Source organism: Rhizopus delemar, genomic scaffold (assembly GCF_000149305.1).
Source record: "Rhizopus delemar RA 99-880 supercont3.3 genomic scaffold, whole genome shotgun sequence".
NCBI classification, from domain to species: Eukaryota; Fungi; Mucoromycota; class Mucoromycetes; order Mucorales; family Rhizopodaceae; genus Rhizopus; species Rhizopus delemar.
Window position 1 is genome coordinate 3394060 of NW_027137829.1, and position 17741 is coordinate 3411800.

Consider the following 17741-nt stretch of genomic DNA (forward strand, 5'->3'; position numbering starts at 1 on the left):
AAAAAAAAAAAAAAGTGTGACCAGGGGAATTTTTTGTAGGTCACACATACACCTTTCACGCTTTTTTCTTGCTTGTTTCATAATGGAGAAATATTCACGATGGAGGGTGAGAAGAAGAAGAAGGTTGAATGATCTTGTATTAAAGCTGTATACATAGGACGCGGGCACTGGTATTCAACCTTTTCTTCCTCCTGTGGTAAATATACAATATATGAAACAAGAACACTTCTTTGACATCACACATATTCACGCAATCATAGCCACCTCGAACTGACTCTAGTTTTCTGGTGACACTATCAAACATTGTTCATACCATCGCTGGTTCTGTTCAAGGGCTGATTAAGCTTCCAGTCATCTTATTACTCAGCTTATGTTATGTTCTTTTTGTTTCTATTTTAGGCACTCTTTTAGTAAATAGACCTACCTTTCTACATGTGCGCGTTATTTACATTCATCATAGACACCCATAAAACCACTTAAAAGAGCTTGGCAAACATTATTCTCTACCATCTTGACTCGATGCATTCTGTTTTTTATGGGCTTCTTTCATATTAAAACAGAAACTGTTTCTATTCGTAAAAGGTAAATCGAACAAAAGGAAAAGAAAAGTAGCTGATAATGATAAATAGCCGAGGTAATATTAAAAGTGGTTCAGTAAAAGATGGAGATATTATTATATCCAACTGGACGTCTTATGTTGATATACTTTATCTTGCCTACAAGTAAAACAAGATGCAATGTATGATCATTTACTTATCCTGTATTAGGTTTAATCCTGTCTTTACACAGGTTTATTCAAATACAACTCAAGTAAAGAAAATTTCATTGTGGCAAGCCATTCGATCCGTCAATCAGATCCCTCCAGCGACACCCACATCCACTGTATATGACATCAAAGAATTATCATTGAAAGCCAAAGAACAAGGTTGGGGTCCTATCGTTATTTTCCCAGAAGGTACAACGACCAACGGAAGAGCTTTATTAAAGTTTGTTCCTTTGTCGTTTGATGATGTCGATTTGAATAGGTTTCATTTATTATCTTTCAAGTAGGATCAAAGCTTATTATAGTCTTATTTGATACTTATGACAGAATAGGTATGAATATGGTAGCATGCCACCTACTTTTACTATAGGAAATCAGTGGATTCATTTCTTTAAATTATGTTCACAGGTAAACATCCAAAACAAAAATGGTTTATATTGACAGCAACACTCTAGTTTCATAACAGTTTGAATGTGAGAATGCTGGCAAAAGGTGAATTAGACTCTGACATTCTGGCTTCTCTTGGTCACTTGTCAAAACTTCGAAAAACAAACTTGACCATGAACGACAAACGAGACTTCTTGGTTTATTATGAATCCCGAAACAAAAAGAAGGCAGCCTAAAAATGAAAAATAGACAATACCACAAACAAAAAGGTAAAATCAAGTTGGATCAGTGAGATGAATTATAAACAAAAATGGAAACACTCTAAAAAAATAAAGTGGGCATTAAACATGTTTACGTTAAAATCATTCTTGTTTTAATGTTTGATTTATGCTTTTTTCACTTGAATTTTTATTGCTTCACTGTCATTTGGTAAACTCGATTGGACTAATCAATCAATTACGATCAGTTTATGTAAAAATATTGAAAGAGGATGTAGAGTTTCCATATCCTGTTGCAAATTATTTAATTTCTTTAAAGTAACTTTGTAGTAGGCACATCATTCAGGATACTTTATTATTTGATTATAGTTATTTAACTTTCATTAATAGTTTTGTATCTTTCCCACTGTAAGATTGTTATCAAAATTACTGTTATATCAGCTTCATCTTGTGTGAATGACCATTCTATATTTTATAAACCAAATATAAAAAGTTTTGCAAGTGCTATAAAAATCATCCAGTTTGTATCTCATTGACTCTTGATGGTTTGCTAAAGGATATTGTATTCATACAAGTGCTTGTTTACTGTCATCATAATCATTTGCATATATTTAAAAAATAAATTTAAATAGTCGGACATTTTTATATACTTCATCAATAATGCGAACTATACTGGATTAGGTTAAATGAAAACAAGTAGCACTTTATAATTTTATTGACGAGGTTGTAAAATAGCAATGGACAAATTAAATAGTGCCTCTAGCAGGCATGTTTATCGGTTTTATTAAACAAAGCTTTTTGCTTAAAGTTCAATAAATTGCTGGCTGTAAGCAATTACCGGATCTTGTAAAGTGTTTGCAAAGCAACAAACTGGCTTCAAGAGATTTGTCTTGCTTGTATTTAAAGATAATGCCAAAAGATTCAGAGATAAAATAATTTGATTTATCGGACGTTTGTATAAAAATATGACAAAGAGAAGTGAAGTAGAAGAGATAAAAAGGGTGTCCTTTTTCTACTAAATAAAAAAAGTTATAAATCTTGAAAAACAAAAAAACTTTGTCAAATAGAAAATAAACTCAAAAATAAAGTTCAAAAGATGAATAAACTCACAAGATATAGCCATCACTAATGTTTGCAGTAACTGGGACGTCGTCACAGCTCAGCAGAGGTTTTCCAAATCTTGATTGCTTGATGTATTCTTTGCTTTTAGGTGCTTGTGGTGTTAAATATGATTGATTGGAAGAGGTTCTGATTTAGAAGGCTTTAATAGCGTCTGATTCCAAAGATAGTAATATAGTGAGTATAAGTTCGCTTGTAACCAGTGACCACCAGACTTTGACAAGTAGATCACACTTGTTTAAGGAATAGCAATACAGAAGATAGGTAAAAAAAGGGTTACAATGAAGTATATTATTCAAGAGACTTACTCTTGGTTTTAAAACAAAAAATATAATATTCGATTCAAAGATACTCGTTTTATAAAAATATAGTGAAATAAACGAGGAAAGAAAAGTTGTCAAGAAGTGAATCAGTAAAAAATAAAAGAGAGGATGGCTATTTATATATTTTTTTGTGATGATTTTGTCCCTTGAATTATTTTTGTGTGTTTTTGAGTTAATATCTAAAAGTCGTTTTGTGAAGTTGAATTGAGTTGGTTAACTTGGAGTAAAATTGTTGGTGTCATCATTATTCTTGTTATCATTGTGAGATTGAAGTTTGTTAGATTTGTATAGTGTTAAATAGGCTTGATCTAAAAGATTCTTGATAGGAAAACAAAGATTTGTGTATGAATTGCATGTGCTAAATGACCACCAGACCTTGCTATGTAGATTAAATTGTTTTGAATAAAGTAAAATAAAATTAATAAAAGAGATTGGATTTGAATGCAATTTATTTAGAAATAACCAAAGAGTAAAACGGATAAGAAAGTCAAGAAAGGAAATGTTGTACTCCAAAAATAGTTATTGTATAGCGATCAAACACCATTAACGATTAATAGTGTCAGTATATGGAATTGTAGATTTATTAATCTATATATATATATTTTACAGGTAAATACTGTGAGGGTATTTCTGGGAAGTCACAGTCTGACTCAGTCTCCAGACTTAGCGTTTTTGAGCGGGATTGAGAATAGTAGGGAAATACTCAGTTTGGAAATTTTTTTGATTTTCCGCCATTTTTTAAGCATTTTTTAGTATGTAAAAAAAAAAAAAAAAATACGAAACAGCTTAAGGTTCGAAGTAAATTGTTTCTATTGTAAAACAACTGGGTGCGATATTCGGTAGTAGAGTCATAGAATATCTGAGGATATGCTGTTGTAATTTAATTGATGTTGGCACGCACTATATTTTTTATTTTTAATGGAAATTTTATTAAGCTGTAGAAGAATTTTATCTGCTTTTTCTGTCAACCTTGATCAATCAAATGAAAAGTAATCTTAAACAAGACGGCGGTATTCCTTCTTAATGCATTCCCTTAAATTGGCCCCAAAAATGACGAAAGCAAAAATTAAAATTAAGTCACATTAGCCCCCTCCCCCCAAAAAATCAATTTATAAGTTGTAAAGTACTTCGTTTTTTTTTTTCGCGTTTTTTATCCATCACTTTCAATTAAGAAAAGTTTTATTAACATGTCTACTTCATCAACTCAATTTTATGCAGCAAATGTTTCCGATTTCAAAACAATGAAAGTTGACAAAGCTACAGTAGGTCACAAAACTGCTGCAAGGAATTGCAAAATTCAGGTTTTACAGCTGGTTGTCCATGGGTACTGCACCAAACTATCTCAAACCTTGACTGTTTGTACCTCAATAGAAAGTGCATTTATTCGTCGATTATCGGATATGGGCAATGGTTATTGGTGGAATTTGAGATCGCTAAAGGTAGTATTATGAACATCCGTGAAGTGTTTTTAAGTATTTAAAATATGAAAAAGAAGAATTAACGAGACCGAACAATAGTTCTAAAGTCGAATTACTTTTATTAAAGAAAGATTCCAAGGCTATTTATATTAGTTTGAGCAAGACCTGAGATTAAATGACAAGAGATAGTTACGACCGATATGATTTGACATGTATAAGAAAAATTTTATAAACTGATGTAAATAATCAACTGTTGAGATGAAAGTGAAACTTGGCTGTTCAGGGCAGTTGGTAATTATCAGGATCTATTCTTATTCAAACTCATTTGTAAAGATTTAGCTTAGAATGATAAGACTGTTATCTTATTGACATGTCAAAACATGACATTGCCCCCTTCCAGGTTGTAATTATCTTTTCTGGAATTAATGTGGCAAGTAAAAAGATGTTTGTTTAACTGAATGTCAAAATGAGGTTTGAGATGTCAAGATGAGCTCTATTTGTTGTAAGAAATAGGTGCTTGGTAGGGTGAAGTCATATAACGTATAGTGGCTCTTTATATAAACATATAAAGTATAGTGTTCAAGAATGGAACAAAGCATTTAGGCGATAATAAACCCTAAACAGGAATTTATTGCTAAAGTGATGTTTGTCTGTAAATGTGACTGCGTACAAACGTGCAAATTGAAAAATATTAAGGCATGAGAAAAAATTCCATTTTTTACTATCCTTGTAAATATTTTATAATTGCGTTATTTGCTGGTAACATATATGTATAGTTAATGAAAGTTGGGTGGAAGAAGGTCAATGTGTTAACGTCTGTTTCTTTTAGAGTTAGTTACATTGCGATGCACATTTTTTCTTTTCTTGGTTGTATCTTTTTTAGGAACAAGTTGAACCTCGCGCGCTGGTTCTTGTTCACTTATACGTGACCAATACTTTTGGATCGGTCTGTAATCATGGAAATGACTAGCCGGTTCCCAAGTGTCATCTTCTTCTCCATAACCTTTCCATCGAACTTTATATAAGTAATTACCCGGTGATCCCTTATGGTGTAAAACTGCCTCAACATCGTATGATTCAGATTGATCAGTATTGGATAAAGATACTTCCTGGGAAATAACCTTTATTTGCGATGGAGGTACATCTCTTGGTAAGAGTGCTCCAGTTGCATCAACCAACACGTATGAACCACCTTGAGTTTTTCTTTTGACAGTGTAATTACCAACGTAGAGGGGATCACTTTTTGCAACACGGTTTACATTCTTGAGCGTGACTTGACTACCAGTGGGGATATCGGGTTAGAATTCTGTGAGTTTGGTTGAACTTGTCTCGAGAGGCAGCTTGTGAAGTTTTTATTTTTTCACGAATAGCAGGTAAGACAGTGTCATTAAACTCGTTAATTCTAGTTTCTAACTGTTTCATTGTTTCAGGCGATTTAGTTTTGTCCAGCACGTTATTATAATCCTTGTTTTCATTGGGACGTCTTGCGAACATCAATGAGAAAGGTCGTGTGCCGTGTAAAGCTGTATGTGTATTGTTGAGGGCTTCTTGGGTACTGTCAACATACAAGTCCCAATCCTCAGTTCTGCCTTGTAATCTTTTGTGCAAAATATTTTTTGCTTTGCCAACCCATCGTTCAACTATACCGTTAGCTCGGGGATGATAAGCTGATATGAGACGATGATCAATACCGGATGATTCAACATACAGTCTGACGATTTCATTGACATACTCAGTACCATTATCACTTTGGATAATTTTTGGTCGACCAAAGAGCGATAAGATACTCCTTAATGCAAGTGCAATAGTGAGAGAGGATTTATCGGGCAAGGCTTTGAGTACACAATATCGTGTAAAGACGTCCACTACCAGAAGGATGTATTGATTACCTTGTACTGAAGTAGGGAAAGGTCCGGCTGTGTCGATACAGATGTGATCCCAAGGTGCATCAGCATAGATTGAGGTTAAGGGATTGTATCCGTGCTTTGCAATATTGAATTTTTGGCAATCAGGACAACTACGGTAGTGGACAAAACTGGTGCACAAAACTTTTTTTCAGCTTTTAACTACCATTACTTGCTCATGGTGATTGCAATAGCTATGAAACTATATTAGAAGGAAGATATACTAGCCATTGTAATTTACGTGTATTCCTAGCATGACATTGTTAAAACTGAGCGAATAGCATGCTTTTCATTTATAAAAATCTATATTTTCTAAAAACCGCAAAAGTGGCTAAAATCTAAGACTTTGTATAATCATCTCACCTCTTGATATCATCGAATATTCTTCTTGGCATATGCTAGTAGTATGCGTGTATATCATTTTCAATAAAAGAGCCCAGCTCTTTTACTATTATTTTCCAAAGATCATCTATCCTTTTTGGTCTAGTATCGTATCGTCATAGCTTTGCCTTCAATTGCCACCGAGTATGCTTAAGAAAAATTAGGCCGGGATTAGTTGCGACTAATGCCTTAGCACAGAAGCCCTGTTATGAAATATTGATTTTGTGGCATGTCTTGCCTTGTGCTTTGTGTCATTGTCATGCTGAAACGAGAGATTACGATATTTTAGACCACTATACCCTAGGCTTTTGTGGTATGTAGTGAGCGAAATACATGTGTATATCTATGACTTTATTACAGCATAGTATACTTGACACAAATATCCTGGTCCTCAATATCTAATACAGCTTTAAAATGTAACAGAGCAACCAACATGCTTCATTGTTTGATCACCGTAAAAAGATCGCTAAGGTTGCTCGACTTGCTTTCAATATTAGTGTATACTATCTGCACTCATAACGTTCATGTTTTTTTCATTGCTAAATATGATGGACTTCCAGCCCTCTATAGTATGCGATGGTTTGTCGTGATATCACTTTCATCGCTTTTTCTGGCTTATACAGCTAATGAAAATCTTCGATTCCTTAGTTCCAGACTCAAAATCTAGCTTCCTACAGTGCCTTTTGACTGACAGTTTGCTAATACTGTATCCTAAGGACCTCAAAAAGAGCTGAGCATCAGAAGCTGTGCGTAAAGGTCCTTGTCGAAACTTTAGGCGGATGATTGCATTAGTTATTTTGCTGACTACGACCGGTCGACTACCACGGTCACAAGCCTTGATGTTCTTTTCTTCCTTTCTTATCCTGTTGATTGTCCATTTGGAGATTCTTGCTACCCTAAAAAGATCCGCTGCCGTACGAACTAAGTGTATTCGAAATCTCAGAGCTTCGCTTTTACAGTTGCTTATTTTCTTAAGCATATAAGGCAGGTACTTTGTTATAGTGAATAGGGTAAAAACAAAAGGGGGAATTCAATGGGAAATACAAAATAAGCATGGATTTATGCATTTTTCAAGAGCTACTAAAGCTCACTAATATACTGTGAAATCTGAAAGCAAACGGGAGAGATATGAGGAAAATTGAAGGAAGGCTAGACAAGTACTATATTTTTGGCGAAAATTGAAATATTCAAAAAATCACTAAAAATGACGTTATGCCTGAGGGATGTCCGACACAGTTCCCGTTTACATATCATAATGTATATTTTAGACTGCCTTTCAGATGGTATATGCCACAAAAGTCGCAGACATATGGCGGAGATGCAATACTTATTTTCATTTTTGTGCACCAGTTTTGTCCGCTACTGTACGTATTATTTCAAGTGCATCTTCCTTGAGCTTTGTCCAGTGAATACCATCGCTATGTAAAGCTGTTACGATTGCTTGAGCTCCACGGTGTCCTTCTAAGTGTGTATCCATGAGTAGCTTTTGTCTGTCTTCTGGTGCTGGGGTCATCAAGTCAGCAGGCATCATCATTCTGGATGTAAGAATTGATCCGTTAGAATTGATAATTTGGGAAGTGACAATTGTTTTGATGGTTTTATTATCCCCCTCCAGCGTTTTTTTAGGTTCAAAAAGACGCGACAAAGCATCTGGCAGAATATTTTGAATACCAGGTCGATGGATGATTTTGAAGTTATAATCCAGTATAGTATCCAGCCAATTGATCATCATAGCGTTAGCTACAGGCTGAGTGTGGAGATAAGTCAGGGCCTTGTGATCAGTGTATAAGGTGAATGGATTACCCCACAAAAATGGATGAAACTTCTTTAGTGCAAATATCACTGCTAATAGCTCACGTTTAGTGGTAGAATAATTCTTTTCAGATGTAGAAAGTGAGCGTGCCATGAAACCGATATATCGAGTCTCATTTTGGATAACTTGGTAAAGAACAGCACCAATTGAATAATTACTAGCATCAGTAGCAACGTAAAAAGGTTGTTCTAAATCTGGATGATGAAGAAGTGGCGCAGAAGACAATAATGCCTTGATCTTTTCAAAAGCACTTTCTTGTACAGATGTCCAAAGTTTATCAAGTTTACTTTCGAAACGTAATTTGTCCAAAGGCGCAGTGACTTCAGAAATATTTGGCAAGTATTTTCTAAAATAATTTACCAGTCCTAAAAAGCGTTGAATCTCTTTTCCAGATGAAGGTCTAGGCCAAGTCAAAGCGTTTGTAACTTTAAGAGGATCGAGTCGAGACCCTTTGGCATCAACACAGAAACCAAGCAAGTAAACAGTAGACTGCGCAAAATGACATTTGTCTGGATTAAGGATCAAGTTCACTTTAGTTAATCTCTGAATTATGTTTTGCACATGTGTGATGTATTCCTCATAAGACTTGGAAAATATGATGATATCATCAACAAAAGCCTGTGCATAAGGTAAATCATGTAATACAATATTAATCACTCGCTGATAACGGGAAGCAATATGTTTCAATCCAAATGGACAACCTCTAAATTGGTATTGTTGACCTTCAAAAGTGAATGTGGTCTTAACACGATCAGGTTCGTAGATTTGGAATCGATGAAATGCTTGTCGAAGATCAAGAGTGGTAAAGATAGTTGATCCTTGTAATTGATCGAAAATCTCTTCAATCTTTGGAATAGGATGTCTATCGTTTGACACGAGAATAGAATTTAACAAGCGAGGATCGAGACAGGGTCGATGTCCTGTGAGATTACCAAGCAAGTCTTTCTTAGGTGCCAATGTTAAAGGAGAATTCCAATCCGAATTAGGTGATGCACGTTCAATAACTTCATCCTTTAACCAAGTGTCAATACATTCACGCATGATTGGTAGTAATTTAAAAGGAGTACGATATGGTGCACGATAAGCGGTTTTTCCTTTAACAGTATCTAAACGTATAACTGACTCGGGTACAGTACAGAATGAATTCTTTGGTATTAAGGCATTTTGATCAACAAATGGTTTAATAGCATTATGGAAATGAACTTGTTGCTCACGTGTACCGTAAGGAGCTTTGTTAGGTTCAGGTGTATCATCCGTAATCTCTTTGTCAATAACTGGTGCAAGATTAGGATGTCTGATGGCTAAGTTGGTAACAAGAATGTTCAACTTGTGCATTAGATCTAATCCTATTACAACTTCAGTATCCAAGGAAAGAGGAAGGACTTCAAAAGAATGGGATGTATGAATAAGATTATTATCATTATCACCGTAAATAACACTTAATGGAAATTTGGTTGTACCGAAACGTTTACTAACATTATCACTTGTAGCAAGTATAACGGAACCAGATACATTTCTATCAACTGCAATATTATATTTATTAACAAAATTGATGTCTATCGTGCTAAAGGAGGAACCACTATCAACCAGGGCCATAGTGTTCACGTTCTCTATTGTGATAGGTACAATTAAAGAATGGTTAGTACTTTTAAATACTTCATTCTGTTTTGTTAATTTCTTACAATCATAGTTGACTGGATAACCCTCGTCATCTACGTCCATCAAGTTGCTATCACCGCTAGACATCTTGGAAGATGCCTGTTGTGGCCTAGCTTGAGGAGTGATGGTGAGGTTGAGCTTGCTACCATTAGAACTTGAAGTAACCAAGCGAGCGGAACGGATGGCCTTACTTGGACCATGGTAGGGCTTATCTCGTGGGCAGATAGCAGCGTGTTCCCTGGACCATGGAACGTTACCAGAGCAACGAAAGCATTTTTTGGCAACAGATACAAAAGACATTGGCGGATTGGTGGTAGTGGGGGAAGGGCTCACCGATGAGGAGCTTTGGCTCAACAAATTCTTGTACTTGTTGCACTTGTCTGTAGGATGATTGGCCAGACCATGGATGGCACAATGGAACTTATTTTTGACGTTACCAGGGGAAGAGGACTTCTTAGTTATACCCTGTAAGTTGCTCAACAAATGTGAGTTCCTAGGGTTGTACTTAGATGCCTCTGTTCCATTTGATGCGAGAGACATAGATAAAGACTTGACAGGGACGGAGTCTTGGCGAGGTGATGGGCTACCCTCAGAACACAAGTTGGATGACAGTACCACCCTGGCCTTGGCAGCGACTTTTGCGACAGAGTCTTGCTGATCTCTTCCTAGGTTCAACAAGGAGCGAGAGACCTCTTGCCGCAAAAATGCTGGTAAAGCTCGTTTGTATATGGAGGCAGTCCTGATGTCATCGTCCCACTTACAGTAGGTCAAAAAACTGCTGCAAGGAATCCATTTTTCTTGGTTTTTGTAGCGCACATCCTGTTACAATGGCACAAACTGCCTCTGTTCCCACATAGTAAATCTTCTACATGTCTTGAGAAATCCGAAAGAGTTTAAGCCCTATTGGATAAGTATTGAAGGAAGTATGAGATGCGCAATTTGAAAATTTGGAAAAACGAAAATTTGAACGGAATGAATTTATTTATTAATATTTAGTTGACCCTCCTTTTTTATTAATAACCTCTTGAATTCTTGCCGGCATGCTATCGATATACCTTTGGCAAAGATCTTTGTCAAAGCCATTCCATACTTTTTCTACTCGTTCCCAAAGCTCATCCGTATTCTTTGCTCTACGTTCGTAACAGCTGAGCTTCAACTTCAATTGATGCCATACGTGTTCTATTGGATTTAAGTCCGGACTCTGAGCTGGCCAATCGCTAATATACCGCACTTGATGATTATCTAACCAGTCTATTGTAGATTTTGCCTTGTGCTTTGGATCATTATCATGCTGAAAGTAAACGTTGGACCAGTTGAAATTGTAGTATTGCATAGTATCACGAAGCGTAGTGTCCAATATATGCTGATAAACATTCGCGTTCATGTTCCCATCGTAAATTTGACAAGCATATCCTGGTCCTTCAGAAGTTATACAGCCCCACATCATCAATTTGCCTGCTCCATGCTTGACTGTAAGTTCTAGATGATGCGGTTGAAGAGGATCATTTGGTCTTTTCCAATAATACTTACAGCCATCAGAGCCCCATACGTTGATCTTGGTTTCATCAGAAAAGACGACTTTTCGCCATTCTTCTACTGTCCAATCCTGATGCTTCTTGGCCCATTCTAATCGATGCTGCATATGAGCTTTTGTCAAAAACGGCTTCTTTTTTTTTATTGAAGAATGGAACTCCATTGATTTCAGTACGTTAATTGCTGACTGGTATGAGATATCGTAGCCAAGTTGAACCAGCTCCCGGTGTACCTCTTTGGCAGTCTTTAAAACCCCTTCAATGACTTTTCTTTTTATTAACCGCTTCGTCACTTTGGAGACTACTGTAGGTCTACCACCTATGCTTTTTGTCCTATTTGGAAACAACCGTCTAGAGTATCTACTGACAGTTGATTCATGTACTCCAATTTCTTTAGCAATATCGTACGTTGATGTGGATCCAGTTAATGCTTGCTTGAGATCGTCTACTTTTCCTTCTGGCAGTCGTTTAGGCATGCGATTGGTAATAAGGTAAAAAAGAGAAATAATTTAAGTAAGGAAATATAAAATTTAAAATAAAGGAATTGTAAGCGCTTTTATATACTGGCAACATTCTAATCATGTCAAGAATGTGAAAAATTATGATAGCAACCGGTTGGGTCGTATTAAAATTCGTCATTTCAAACATATCTGAACAAGTAAAAAATGTCGGATGTTCATAATACTACCTTTAGTGATCTCAAATTCCACCAATAACCATTGCCCATATCCGATAATCGACGAATAAATGCACTTTCCATTGAGGTACAAACAGTCAAAATTTGGGATAGTTTGGTGCAGTACCCATGGAAAACCAGCTGTAAAACCGGAATTTTGCAATTCCTTGCAGCAGTTTTTTGACCTACTGTAGCTGCCCTGCGGATTCTTTGGAATCTATCAGTGAAGGCTTCTATGGATTCTGCTGGAACCATTTTAAGGGACAAGAGTTGGTCCATATACTCTAGCTCTTGTGCTACGTCTTGTGCAGCGTATGTTTTGACTATGATACTTCTGACTTCAGACCATACCAAGTTGCGACCCTTAAGGACTTCATTGAACCATGATCGCTGATCCCTGTTCATTTTGATAGGCACTAATCGGGACCAGCTAGAATCTATGGATAGCCCATTTGATTCAACGATGAGAGCGAAAGTATCCAGTAAATCTTCCACTGAATCGTGCACATCTGCTTCTTTTCTCCATACATTACCCTGCCACTGCCAGATGGGAAGGTCAGGTGGGATGACATGAGCGGAACGAGGGTAAGAAGTGTTTAAATGGTTGCCAGGACCAAGGACCGCTTCACCTGTAGGCGTAGAAGGAGAGACGCAAAAAGCCTGTGCTTCATCTAAAAACATGATACAGTTCTTAATGGTCACTGCTCGCTCTTGTAACCCTTTGAGGTGTTCTTGTGGGGCACCAGATATCACAGCGTGAGCAATTTGCTGTCTAAGGTTCTCTAAAGTAACTCTTAAACCCATAACAGCATCAACGGGCTTATCATCACTTGCTACATGACTTGTTGCCATAGGGGATGAGGTTTCTTCAGCATTGGTCATTTCAGTATCTTCAATGGCCTTTGGTATTTCTTCCATATTCGTTTCAAACGTATCAGTTTCACCATGAGTAAAAGGACTAGGAGTTTGATCTTCTTTAACCATATTTGTATTTGCGATTAAGAGTTCAGAATTCGTTAAAAAAAATGAAGTGTTTTTAAGTATTTAAAATATGAAAAAGAAGAATTAACGAGACCGAACAATAGTTCTAAAGTCGAATTACTTTTATTAAAGAAAGATTCCAAGGCTATTTATATTAGTTTGAGCAAGACCTGAGATTAAATGACAAGAGATAGTTACGACCGATATGATTTGACATGTATAAGAAAAATTTTATAAACTGATGTAAATAATCAACTGTTGAGATGAAAGTGAAACTTGGCTGTTCAGGGCAGTTGGTAATTATCAGGATCTATTCTTATTCAAACTCATTTGTAAAGATTTAGCTTAGATTGATAAGACTGTTATCTTATTGACATGTCAAAACATGACACGAGTTCAAGTTTCCATCGTAAATTTAGCAAGCTTATCCTGGTCCTTCAGAGATTATACAACCCCAGGGCATCATTTTGCTAGCTCCGTGATTGATTGCAAAATCCAGGTCATGATGTTGAAGAAGGTCACTTGGCCGTTTCCAATAGTGATCAGCATCATCAAAGCCCTATACGCTGAGCTTGGTCTCATTAAAGTACACTGTTTGCTGTCAGTCACTCATTGCCTAATCCTGATGCTCCTTGAGCCGTTCTAACTGATGCTACGTATGCGTTTTTGTCTGAAATGGCTTCTTTTTTTCTATCAGAAAATGGAACTCCATTGATTTCAGTACGTTAATTTCTGACTGGTATGAGATATCATAGCCAAATCCAACCAGCTCCCGGTACACCTCTTTAGAAGCCTTTAGAACCCATTCCATGACTTTTCTTTTGATTAACCGCTTCGTCACTTTGGAGACTACTGTAGGTCTACCACCTGTGTTTACTGTCCTACTTGAAAACAGTCGTCTAGAGTATCTACTAACAGTTGATTAATGTAATCCAGGCTCCTTGGAAATATCATACATTGATGTGGATGCGGTTAATGCCTGTTTGTGATCGTTTATTTTCTCCTCTGATAGCCGTTTAGGCATGCGATTGACGATAGGGTAAAAAAGAGAAATAATTTAAATAAGGGAATATAAAATTTAAAATAAAGGAATTGTAAGCGCTTTTATATACTGGCATCATTCTAATCATGTCAAGAATGTGAAAAATTATTATAGCAACCGGTTGGGTCGTATTAAAATTCGTCATTTAAAACATATGTGAACAAGTCAAAAATGTCGGATTGTCATGTTTTGACATGTCAATAAGATAACAGTCTTATCATTCTAAGCTAAATCTTTACAAATGAGTTTGAATAAGAATAGATCCTGATAATTACCAACTGCCCTGAACAGCCAAGTTTCACTTTCATCTCAACAGTTGATTATTTACATCAGTTTATAAAATTTTTCTTATACATGTCAAATCATATCGGTCGTAACTATCTCTTGTCATTTAATCTCAGGTCTTGCTCAAACTAATATAAATAGCCTTGGAATCTTTCTTTAATAAAAGTAATTCGACTTTAGAACTATTGTTCGGTCTCGTTAATTCTTCTTTTTCATATTTTAAATACTTAAAACACTTCATTTTTTTTAACGAATTCTGAACCCTTAATCACAAAAGCAAATATGGTTAAAGAAAATCAATCTCTCAATACTTCCACTCATGGCGAAACTGATATGTTTGAAACAAACATAGAAGAGACATCAAAGGCTGTTGAAGATACTGAAATGGCTAATGTTGAAGAGACATCACCTCTTATAGCAGCAAGGCCTGTAACAAACGATGGTAAGCCCATTGTGGAATAGGCGTGTTATTTCTCTCGATTAATAAAAGTAATAAAATAAGTCGAAAAATCGATGAGTCTCTTGAACCTCTTTATTGAGTAAGGACGAGAGAGCGAGCCCATTCAATACAAACTACGTCTTAGAATATAATAATGTGATTTAGGGTCCGAGGTAGTACGGTATAAATTGTGTGGGCTGTTTATCGTATATAGCACTTTGGGCTATATATGATATACAGTCAAATTATTAGTTGAAGAATCTTTTGAGTGATCTCACACGACATTAAGAAAATTATTAAGGTAAATACGACATAGCCCCCTACCAGTGTGAGATTACGGTAAAAAAGTGACTTGTTTTGAAAAACACTTTTTTTTTTTTTTTTTTTATGAAGAGGAATTTCGCATTCTCTTGCTGGTACGAGTAGCAGCAACTGGCACATTTGGAGTGGAATGTCTGTGTTGTTTATCACGACGAGCTTTTTTAGACTGGCGCGATATCGAGTGAGGATATGAACGTTTAGAATTTGGATTGGTTGAATGTGCAGCGACATCAGCCAAATTAGAATTGTCATCATCTAGGGATACAGACTTCATCATAGTGCTAATCGTACCAGATGGGTTGGTCTTTAGTACCTTAGAAGAAGAAGGAGAATTTGTGATTTTAGCGGTTTTAGGAGGAACATACTTTTGTCCCATGTTTTTCCAATATTTACGTAGAATGTCTGGATCATTAAATTTATCAGCTGTCAGCCATTCATCCCATTCACTGCTGTGGTTTTTCCAACGTACAAGGTACTCACGGTTTTTTGGAGGACCTCGGTGATTAAGAACTGCTTCAACTTCATAGCTTTGAATTTCATTGCCTTCATCATCAAGTTCAATAATCTCTTCATTGGAAATTAATTTCAGTTCAGTAGTGGTATAAGAACGAGGCATCAGGACACCAGTTTCATCACGTAAGATACAGGCATTACCTTGATTCTTACGCACAACTGTAAATGGCCCTTCATAAGCTGGAGCGAGTTGACCGGATTTAGTTGGAATACGAACCATGACATGAGAGCCAGGTGCATAATCAGCTAATCGGTGCGAATCGTTAAATTTAGCTTGTTCAAGTTCAACTTGAGCTTTCGTTTTAGCAGCAATAGCAGGGAAAACAATATCAGTCATATAGTCGATACGTTTCATTAATTCTTCATGCGACATAGGTGGTTTACCCTTGACTTCCTTAAGCTTGTCTTTATCAGATCTAAAGCCATAAGGTTCAATCATTTTGCGTGCAAACATGAGAGAAAAAGGTGTAGAATTTAAGCGTTTAGATATACGGTTATTCATTGCAAGTTGAATGGAAGGAAGGAATACATCCCAGTCATTGCCAACACCATTCGTAGATTTAGCGAGTAATTTTTTAACAGTTTGAACAAAGCGTTCACTTAAACCATTAGCAGAAGGATGCAAAGGCGTGATAAATCGATGATCATAACCCATAGCATTAGCTAAATCTTTAGAGAGGGAATTCTTAAATTCAGTCCCATTATCACTTTGAAGTTTTGTAGGAAACTCCATTATGCAAAAGACATCGATCAGTGCACGTAAAATTGTATCTGCTTTTTTGTCGGGCAGGGCACGAAGTATACAGAACCGTGTACAAACGTCAATGATAACCATAAAATAGTTATTATTAGATATTGAAGTGGTATGCATAGGACCACCTAAGTCGATAGCGTAATGATCACCAGGATAATAACTGTATATACTACGCAGAGGGTGATATCCCTTTTTCTCGATATTATGTTTCATGCATTCATTACATTGTCTGACAAACTTCACACAGTCAGATATTAAATTTGGCCAATGAATACCCTCATTGTGAAGACGTTTAACCATTTGCTCTGCACCGTAATGACCAACTTTGTTGTGGGCATCTGTCATTAACTCACGATGTTCAGAATCTGGGGGCACGAAATAGTCCTTGAAAACTGAATGAGCAGACTGAACATAAAAGATGTTTTTGTCGTGAAGCCGATTAAAGTCATTATACTCATTAGAGTCATTAGATTTTTTGTTAAAAGAATGGAAATTACTAGAAATGTCTAAATTCCTGTTGTAATTAACAGTGTCGTCACTATGTGTGGCTGGGTAGACGTACGGTAGTGCATCTGAAGTCGTGGGCTTGTGGCCCACTAAAACAACGTTAATAGAAACGTTATGTTTGACATGAGCTCTATGTCTTTTCTTATTATTAATATTATTGGAAGTAGCGTAATTACCACGAAAGGAAGCAATTCTTTTTCCTTCATTAAGATCTTGTTCATGTTCAACCGGCTCCTTTGGCGGGTATAACCTAGAGAGTTTATCGGGAAGGATATTATCTAATCCTCGAACATGAACCACATTGAAATTATAGTCAAGAATAACGTCAAGCCATTTAATAAGCATACTATTGGCATTCTTTTGGGAATGAATATAGCATAAAGCTTTATGGTCAGTGTATAACGTAAATCGTGTGCCCCATATAAATTTGTGAAATTGGGTTAAGACATAAACTACACCAAGCAATTCACGCATTGTGACACTGTAACGTTTTTCACTTCTTGATAGAGAACGAGACATAAAACCAATATATCTTTTGATTTTAGATGTTTCGCCATTAGATTGAGTCATTTCAAACTCTTGATATAAACAACAACCAGTGCCAAAATCTGAAGAATCAGTGGCTATGCAAAAAGGATGTGACATATCCGGATGTGATAAAATCAATTCTGAGGAGAAGATACCTTTTATGCTATCAAAATTCATC

General features: G+C 36.2%; 9 protein-coding genes across 9 annotated transcripts; 4 read left to right on the plus strand and 5 right to left on the minus strand.

Annotated features, from left to right (window-relative positions):
* Window positions 1-82: 82 nt before the first annotated feature.
* RO3G_05512 (uncharacterized protein) lies at window positions 83-1386 on the plus strand (the record flags this gene model as incomplete). Its single annotated transcript, XM_067660102.1, has 7 exons — window positions 83-106; window positions 158-196; window positions 261-410; window positions 461-582; window positions 630-722; window positions 768-1046; window positions 1230-1386. The coding sequence occupies 7 exons, from the start codon at window positions 83-85 to the stop codon at window positions 1384-1386; spliced, it is 864 nt and encodes a 287-aa protein (XP_067516203.1).
* Window positions 1387-3997: 2611 nt separating this feature from the next.
* Window positions 3998-4261, plus strand: RO3G_05513 (uncharacterized protein; the record flags this gene model as incomplete). The annotated part of the gene is made up of 1 exon (XM_067660103.1): window positions 3998-4261. The coding sequence occupies one exon, from the start codon at window positions 3998-4000 to the stop codon at window positions 4259-4261; it is 264 nt and encodes an 87-aa protein (XP_067516204.1).
* A 1245-nt stretch (window positions 4262-5506) lies between these two features.
* RO3G_05514 (uncharacterized protein) lies at window positions 5507-6312 on the minus strand (the record flags this gene model as incomplete). The annotated part of the gene is made up of 2 exons (XM_067660104.1): window positions 5507-6245; window positions 6305-6312. The coding sequence occupies 2 exons, from the start codon at window positions 6310-6312 to the stop codon at window positions 5507-5509; spliced, it is 747 nt and encodes a 248-aa protein (XP_067516205.1).
* A 1534-nt stretch (window positions 6313-7846) lies between these two features.
* On the minus strand, window positions 7847-10525 carry RO3G_05515 (uncharacterized protein; the record flags this gene model as incomplete). Its single annotated transcript, XM_067660105.1, has 2 exons — window positions 7847-9849; window positions 10009-10525. The coding sequence occupies 2 exons, from the start codon at window positions 10523-10525 to the stop codon at window positions 7847-7849; spliced, it is 2520 nt and encodes an 839-aa protein (XP_067516206.1).
* A 353-nt stretch (window positions 10526-10878) lies between these two features.
* RO3G_05516 (uncharacterized protein) lies at window positions 10879-11627 on the minus strand (the record flags this gene model as incomplete). Its single annotated transcript, XM_067660106.1, has 2 exons — window positions 10879-10885; window positions 11041-11627. The coding sequence occupies 2 exons, from the start codon at window positions 11625-11627 to the stop codon at window positions 10879-10881; spliced, it is 594 nt and encodes a 197-aa protein (XP_067516207.1).
* Window positions 11628-12193: 566 nt separating this feature from the next.
* RO3G_05517 (uncharacterized protein) lies at window positions 12194-13177 on the minus strand (the record flags this gene model as incomplete). Its single annotated transcript, XM_067660107.1, has 1 exon — window positions 12194-13177. One exon carries the CDS (start codon window positions 13175-13177, stop codon window positions 12194-12196), a length of 984 nt encoding a protein of 327 aa, XP_067516208.1.
* Window positions 13178-13559: 382 nt separating this feature from the next.
* On the plus strand, window positions 13560-14272 carry RO3G_05518 (uncharacterized protein; the record flags this gene model as incomplete). Its single annotated transcript, XM_067660108.1, has 4 exons — window positions 13560-13760; window positions 13930-14028; window positions 14187-14213; window positions 14264-14272. 4 exons carry the CDS (start codon window positions 13560-13562, stop codon window positions 14270-14272), a joined length of 336 nt encoding a protein of 111 aa, XP_067516209.1.
* Window positions 14273-14783: 511 nt separating this feature from the next.
* Window positions 14784-14963, plus strand: RO3G_05519 (uncharacterized protein; the record flags this gene model as incomplete). Its single annotated transcript, XM_067660109.1, has 1 exon — window positions 14784-14963. The coding sequence occupies one exon, from the start codon at window positions 14784-14786 to the stop codon at window positions 14961-14963; it is 180 nt and encodes a 59-aa protein (XP_067516210.1).
* Window positions 14964-15325: 362 nt separating this feature from the next.
* Window positions 15326-17554, minus strand: RO3G_05520 (uncharacterized protein; the record flags this gene model as incomplete). The annotated part of the gene is made up of 2 exons (XM_067660110.1): window positions 15326-17124; window positions 17212-17554. The coding sequence occupies 2 exons, from the start codon at window positions 17552-17554 to the stop codon at window positions 15326-15328; spliced, it is 2142 nt and encodes a 713-aa protein (XP_067516211.1).
* Window positions 17555-17741: the final 187 nt, after the last annotated feature.